The 8,044-nt window shown below is 32.6% G+C and overlaps 1 protein-coding gene across 2 annotated transcripts; it reads left to right on the top strand.

Annotated features, from left to right (window-relative positions):
- Positions 1-281: 281 nt before the first annotated feature.
- LOC131044380 (protein TIFY 11c) lies at positions 282-3,202 on the top strand. 2 transcript variants are annotated; one of them, XM_057977700.2, is made up of 6 exons: positions 282-563; positions 995-1,187; positions 1,364-1,466; positions 1,547-1,631; positions 2,419-2,476; positions 2,790-3,202. In XM_057977700.2, the coding sequence occupies exons 1-6, from the start codon at positions 380-382 to the stop codon at positions 2,848-2,850; spliced, it is 684 nt and encodes a 227-aa protein (XP_057833683.2). In that variant the 5' UTR covers positions 282-379; the 3' UTR covers positions 2,851-3,202. The 2 variants fall into 2 exon arrangements, with proteins under 2 accessions (XP_057833683.2, XP_057833684.2); XM_057977701.2 differs by lacking the exon at positions 2,419-2,476.
- Positions 3,203-8,044: the final 4,842 nt, after the last annotated feature.

The raw sequence follows: 8,044 nt of genomic DNA, 5'->3' as shown, positions 1-8,044 counted from the left end.
AAAGTCCTTTCAGTTAAGAATTATGTTTATTACCTACTAGATTGAAACACGCCTTTGACAAAAGTCTTTCCTTTAATTAAGAATTTTGTCTATAATCTACTCTATTTAATGAAAATAGAGTAAACAAGATATTTTTTAATTGAACCAAACTATCAAAAACAACATATAATTATGTATAGTACAACTTTACCTTGTGCATGGGAAACGTGGTTGACTAATGATAATGCCAAGACGCGTTAGCGTGCTTCTAGGGTCACCGTCTTCTCCACATGTCTCGACTCATCATCTACAATACAATTCTTGCTTTATTTTCTGATCAACAAGAGAAAAAAAAAGCAAAAGCTCATCTCAGAACTTGTATTTTCCCATCACAGTAGATATGTATTTCTGTAAGGAATACAATGAGAGCAAGGGAAAGTCACTCTATGAAGATAAGCCCATCAACTCAACTAAAAATGGAGCTGTGAACACTGGTATTTCTCAATCATTTGATCTTTTCACCAAATATGGTTGTAGTGAAAAGGGGAAAGTGATTACCTACAGCAACAGCGAAGCCAAATCAGGTATGATAATGTTAATGATATCAGATTTTTACAATCTATAATTTTGTTTTTCGATTAGATTGTGTGTGAATTTTTTGTATCAACGTTTCAGATCACTCTATAAGTCTGTCTCTCTAAGATCTTTATTATCCTGATGACAATCTATGCTCTATCGTCGACATAATGAAGAGATTAGAAAGACATAAAACTTATAGAATGTTATCTGTAACATTGATTCACAAAATCTCTGATCCGTTAATACAAAAACTAACACAGTTTAATCCAAGAACAACAAGAAGATATAATAATGTTATTTTACCATTTACAACACTCAGATTTTAGTTTGGATTTCATTAGATAAGAGAAATGATGTTACCCATTTCGTTTTTAGCAGTAGAATAAGTATGAAATCAATGTAAGTTCAAGTGTAACAACACTATCTCTATGTATAGGCAAGGGAATGACAGGCTATACTCCTGAAACTCAGTTTAGTGCTCCTCTTCTGAGTCTCTCGTCTTCTTACACTGGGAGTTGTAATACCAAAGATTTCCTTGGCCAGCAATCTGGTTCTGGTTCAGCTATACATGGGGCTGCTGAACCTCAATGGAGTCAATCTGATCTGAAAGAACTGTACTCTTTATTTAGGTAACACATGTTAAAAGTACTTAGTACATTGACTTTAAGAAAGAAAAAGATGCTTTGGATAGTTAGTCTTTTGTCCAAGTAATATCATATTAATAAAAATTTGTTTGTATACATTGATATTTAGATTGTTTGATTGCTGTTAAGAGATTAATTAGTGTAAATTATTGTTTTGTAAGGGCTGCTGGTTCTACACTTCAATACAAGCATTCTGCTGGTGCCCAGTTGACCATTTGCTATGGGGGAACAGTGAATGTGTATGATGATATTCCTCCAGATAAGGTGTGCCATTTTATGGGTTTTTTCCCTACTAGTTGTTCTGCTATTCATAAACTGGTTTTATAATCTACATTGTTTGCCAGGCACAGGCCATTATTCTACTTGCCTCTGGGAAACCTGTCCAGAATAACACAAATTATGTGTCACAGCTTCAATGGGAAAAATCAGGTAAGCAGAAGAAACTCAATTTATTGCCTCAATGAACCAAAACTTACACTGTTCAAACAGTCTTATCTACCATCTTTTTGGACTTCAAGTCATGGTTGTGAATTTATTACTGAACATTTTTTTCCAGAGCACATTATAAATCCTTTTTTTGTTTTGTTTTGTTTTCGTATTCTGATGATGGACAATCTAATAATCTATATGGTCAAATCTAGAAAAATAGGAACTACATCGTAAATCTGAAAAAATTGCTTTCAACATGAATTTTTGAGAAATATGTTACAAATTCATAAAATGGGTACATATAAATAGCTAAAAACAAAAAAGAGCCGAACGTTTTTTTTTAACTTTTTAATAGCATTACAATAGATCATGGAGTGTGATTTCAAAGATTGATTTAAAAAATCACACAACCTTATCCAGAAACAATTACAATTAAATTATGAATTATATCTGAAATACCATGACAATAGATTTTTTTAAGAAAATTATTCAGATAATGGTAAACAAACAACAATTCAATTCTTAATTTTTACCATGTTTTTCAACCATTGTAAAATATCTAGCCAGTTCCATTTCACATATCACTGCACTTGATTATCTCTGTTACCTACTTTTGTGATTATGAGAACTATTCTTTTGTCCCACATGCAGCAGAAAATTAATTTACCCTCACCATCTTATAAGTCAAAACTATATTAAATAATTTTCTGTTTGAATTTTTTATGTTCATTTAAATACAAAATACTCCCATTTTTTCTTAATTCAAACTCGTTGAAATGGAAATCAGATCTTCCAATTGCAAGGAATCATTCGCTGCAACGTTTTCTGGATAAGCGTCATGAAAGGTTCAGATAAATATATTTATTGTAGACATATGATTTCTGCAGTTCATAATATTGATGTGTAGTTTCTGATAATAGCTGTCTGAGTTTATTTTCTGGATGTTTCGGATCAAACAGCATGATCCATATCATCGAAAAAAAGAGAACTCTTTTGTCTTGTTCTCTTCTTTCTGATGATGGATCAAATAGTTTGATCTAAACATCCAAAAAATAAACTCAAACAACAATTACCACATCAAAACATATTTATATTTTAATTTTTTTTTTTAAACAAATCAAATATAAAAACTAAAATAATGTATTTTTTTAATTGCAGGCTTAACTCAAAAGCTCCTTACATACGAGAAGAGAGTCCAAACAGAGATTTATGCTTTTAATCTTCCTCAATTTCTTCTCCGGCTACGTAGAATCTAATTAAATCTTAAAATGAGAAATGTTTAGAACAACACCTTAGTGGGTGTTATTGTATATTTACATTGATATATGAAATTTGTTGACATTAAGTTTAAGTTAAGCTTCATTATTTACTGGTTAAATACAAATAGCTGCAGAGAAACAATTGATCACGTGTGGAATTGACATCGTTGTAGACACGGCATGCAAATTACAGGGAAAGTGAGTGAGATTTGACGTCTCACCAAACCATAAAATTTTACCCAAGACTTGCATGTATTTTGAGTGGACGTCACTATCTAATTTATAGATAATACTCCAGGGCACTTGGACTTATAGGTTTCATGGGTATGGTGATAGTTTGGATCATACCAAATTTTATATTTTGATTAATTTTTGAATGACATGAAACATCATATAAAATGTGCGTTTGTTAGTAAATAAAGTTATATAATAAGTTTCAAATAGAATAATTTTGAAATATTTTTTATTGAAACAATCTAGAAGAAGTGCTATTTTGTTTAAATGAACAGTGAACTATATACTAATAGAACAAATTAAATGTACATGTAGTGAATATATTAATATAGATTCAAAAGTGGTCATAATGATTAAAAAATATATATGGTACAATATAAATTGTTAGGGTATTTTTCTTTTAAATAAATAAAAAAATTTGTCACGATTAAATTATAAACGAAAGAAAATCAAACATGTGATTATCCAATTGAATTAAATGAATTTATTACCATTATTAGATGTGAGAGGCATCAATACGTATGAAATAATCAACCAATATAATTACCACGACCAAGTCTATATGTTTCAATTATGACTTAATCATTGTTATATAATTGATATCCATATATTGCCCTTTTATTTAAGATATATTTATCCAATGAGAAATTTAATCTATAGTTAACATGTTCTAGTGGAATTGAAACTAAATTGGCATCATTATTGCAAAGAAGTGTCTAGGCCTTGTCATTATGTATGAAAGGAAGATGAGTGCACAAAAGATGTTTCCTACACCAATCTAAATACCTTAACAACTACAAATTTAGATGCACATTCAAATCATAAACAAATAAACATAATAAACCATAACACAAAATTTATGTGGGGAAAAACTTTTCAAGAGAAAAGAATGACACTCCAAAATAAAACTCATGAATTATTGGTAAAATAATTACAATATAATAGAAAATTTGTTCTCTTCTAGGATTCTTCACACTTCAGCAAGATTCTAGAGTAATTTCAGTAGCAAAACAATAATCAAGAATGCAACATCAACTAGCTCCAAAATACAAATTGTGTTGAATATATAGGAGATTAAAATGCATTAATTCTAGACATTTTTTAAATGTAAAATGATAGCTTTTCTATTATTAACACATCTACACATGCAATATTACAACTACCAATTGTCAAGAAACCTGTACATACAAGATTGCACCTACCAAATAATAATGGAACCTCCAAGGTGTCCACATTCCATGCAAACTTAAACACAAAATAAAAAGTGTGTGCATGCATAACTCCACTTGTAATAGTAACTTCCAAACTTGGCTCCTTCTCAAAAATAAAAATTGTAACTTGTAAGTAATAATCCTACATGAGTTAACTATCAAGTATGACTTTGTTCAACTCACACTAAGTGGGACATCTACCTCCTAAAAATAAGAATCATGTAAAACATGCCACTTCACATGTATGAAGACAACTCAAGTTTCCACTCCCACAAATGACATCATTGGGTGCACATATAATTAAACAACATAAGAAAATAAACTTAACATAAAAGTAATTAAATAACCTCCAAATAAATGTTAGGACTTTCAAAGGTTGAGAGACCTTAATCCCAACATTACCCCACTCAATTCAATAACCTTTGAAGACCCAATGGAAGTAACCATATTTTAACTACTAAGGGTCATGATGACTACAAAATTTGAACATCGTTTGAACTTATTTATGCTCATTGGCTTTTCTAATGCATTTGAAACATTCACTAAAGTGTTTGTCATTTCCAAATCCACCTTGTCATCTTCAACCATATCATAAACAAAATAAAAATTGAACATCAATGTGGTTTGTTCTACATGGGAAGAAGGATTCATTACTATTAAAATGACACCATGACTCTCACAATAGATAGTAATCGAACCTATATATAAAGAAATCATCTGAACACAATTTTTTTTGGCCAATGGCTTCCTTACAAGCATGAGTGGTTGTCATATACTCTACTTCTATGGTTGACAAAGTGACTATAACCTCTCACTTACTTGATTCCAAATGTGAAACCTCAAATCCACCTTTTCATTTAAAGATCATGTCAAAATAATCATTTCATAATGTAAGATTCATTTAAGATATTTCATTTTGTGTTGCCACTTGGTTTATGGGCATGGAAGTCAAGAAAACATATAAGCGTTAAAACTTAAAAGAGAGATCCAATGTTCACATTAAATCCTAGCCCTAAATTAGTTTGTTAGGTGAAGGAATGAAAAGGATGGGCATGTAGAACTTAAAGTCCCATATTTGCATCCCAAAATTGCTTTGTTCACTAAGAGCAAATATTGGATTATGACTAAGATTTGGAACTTAGTTCCTAGTCCAAGTTCAAACATGATTCCCACATGATTACATATGTCAACAAGATCCTTTTGCAAAATAAGGAGGCCTTCATTCAGTGAGTTTCTATGTTTATATTGGCCAAATCCAACAAGAAAGAAATGTTATACTCAAATTTGTCATCTTTCGATGCACATAAGAAGGATGAGGAACATGTCTTTGCAAATTAATGAGCCATGGAGAACATACAGTTTTAGTTTTATTAAGTGTTTCACATATTTTTATCGATTTTATTTCATAGCACAAATGTTTAAGGTAGTTCCTCTAACCTTGACATACACATGACATACAAACAAAATTTTTATGAATTACTATGTAATTATAGTAATAAAAAGAAAACAATGGGATGTTTAAAACCATGATACCAATGTGAAATATTTTAATCAAGCCTCAAAATCATGGCTACATAAGATGAAGAAGTTAAGAAATACAACTTCAGAGATCCCAAGAACACCTACAAGAAAAATACCTATCACAAGAGAAGAATGAAGGCAAAAAAGCAATAATGGCTCTGAAGAAGAAGATTATCATTCAAAGAGAGAATGAAATAAAAAGTACAATACAATCCTTATAAAAGGAGAATATGCAACCCTAAAGAAACCCTAAAGGGATAATGTGTATTTAATAATTACTAAATACCTACAATATTATTAAATGCCTAAGTTTAGCTTAAGTGTAGAGTATAATAGACTAATAATTAAATAAATAATTATTATCCACAACATGATAACTCTAACACCACCCCCGCCCCCCCCTTAAGATGAACTTAGGGAGTAGATAAAAATAACTAAGGACTAAAAATGCATGTAAACAAAATGCATGAAAGTAACAATGGGTCCTGACAACTAGGCCTGATGAGGTACCCGAGTACAAAAGAGTCTCTGTAAAGAGAAGAAATAGAGAAAACCACATGGGAAAAAATCTACTCCAAAAAGAGATGAAGACTAGTGAAGGACTGAAGAAGCCTCCAAACTAGAGAATGTTCCAAAAAAAAGGAACAAAGGATGAACATGAAGAACACCACTGAAGCATGAAGCTGCAAACATTGTCGAAGAGTAACTATCAATCTAAAGAAACTCCATTGAAATAGAAGATGATCAAGTAGAGAATATTGTAATCTACATGAGTACCCTCAAATAACACTACTCCAATCAGATGGTAGACAAAGGCAAACAACTGAACTCGAAGATAAATATGACAAAAACACCAAAGTCTGAAGAGCTGATCAATCGAAGATGGAAGGTTTCCTTCAAAAATATGAATGAAAGAGTGTCCATATGGTAAATGATCCATCTCACCAAAATGCATAGGTAACCAGCCACTACATCCGCCTAGTACATAGGAGCAAATACTGAATACATAGCTCACTCCAACGAACCAAGGAAGCATTATCTAACCAACAACCAATAGGAGAAACCCCCTAATAATGCTGACAAGGGAGAGGTGACAGGTACACTGAAACTAAATGTCAAGAAAAACTGCATGATGAAGAACCAAGAACAACGAGAGTGCAACATAAAGTACAAACACATATAAAGGCTAGTGTCATGGAAGGAATGCTCACTTGACACACATCATGAGGCTAATGTCATGGAAGGAACACTCACATGACAAAGTTAGATGGAAAATAAAGGCAAACATCTAACCCTCCCATGGCACTTTATAATGGAGTGTGAGTACAATAAGGTACAAGATGTGCAAGATCCCAAGCATGTAAGGCATAGTGGCACTTTATCTTAGTGCATTTGCAAAAAGGAAAATGCTTACAAAATGATGTATGCAATGCTCAAAGAAGACAAAAGGCTAGAAATACATGAAGAACAACCAAAAACAAGTCATCCCATGCAAACGAGAAGCTTCCACGATCTCATATGTCCAAGTAATTCACCAGAGTGTGAAAACACAAAAAATTGAATAAAATGTACATGGAGTAAAATCTGGAAAAAGTACATGGATGGATGTGAAGAACTTTGAAACATCATCCCAATGCTACTAGAATCACGAAAAATGGAGAAACTTGCAAAAAGTTATGAGATGGGGACTAAAAAAAGTACCTCTAACTTCAAATGGCTATAGGATGTACTAGCAAAAAAACTAGGTGATGAAACCCAAAAATCTGGAAAGCAGACAAAACCAACTTTCCAACAATATCTTGTTTGCCAAAAAACAATATCATATGCCCAAGTTATGGCCAAAAGACAAAAACCCCTCTTTTAGGTCACAAAGAGGGTCACAGGGGCCAATATGTTGTATGTACTATTGATGTCATGTTGATGTCAGTAGAATATGCCAAAAAAAATTCTCCCATGGGCCAAAGAAAAGCTCCCTGCTAGAAAAAATCAATCTGCTCTAAAAAATCGCCACTACCGGAAAAGGGCCCTAGCCGGAAAAAAATCCGCTAGGCGGGGGGATTGGGTGGCGGTGGTCAGGCGACGACGATGGTCGAGAAGCAACAGGAAGGAGGCAATGGCTGGTGGCTGAAAGGCAGTAGGCACGGAGTTCGGAGGGCGATGACCAAGAGGCAACACGGGGGCCCGAGGG

Source organism: Cryptomeria japonica, chromosome 2 (assembly GCF_030272615.1).
Source record: "Cryptomeria japonica chromosome 2, Sugi_1.0, whole genome shotgun sequence".
Taxonomy (NCBI): domain Eukaryota; kingdom Viridiplantae; phylum Streptophyta; class Pinopsida; order Cupressales; family Cupressaceae; genus Cryptomeria; species Cryptomeria japonica.
The sequence above is the reverse complement of the archived record's forward strand: the minus strand, read 5'-3'. Positions and strand labels throughout refer to the sequence as shown.

Coding starts and splice junctions, on each gene's coding strand:
- LOC131044380 (XM_057977700.2), top strand. CDS start 380: ATGTATTTCTGTAAGGAATACAATGAGAGCAAGGGAAAGTCACTCTAT. Junction 564..994: donor CAACAGCGAAGCCAAATCAG/GTATGATAATGT, acceptor CTCTATGTATAG/GCAAGGGAATGACAGGCTAT. Junction 1,188..1,363: donor GAACTGTACTCTTTATTTAG/GTAACACATGTT, acceptor TTGTTTTGTAAG/GGCTGCTGGTTCTACACTTC.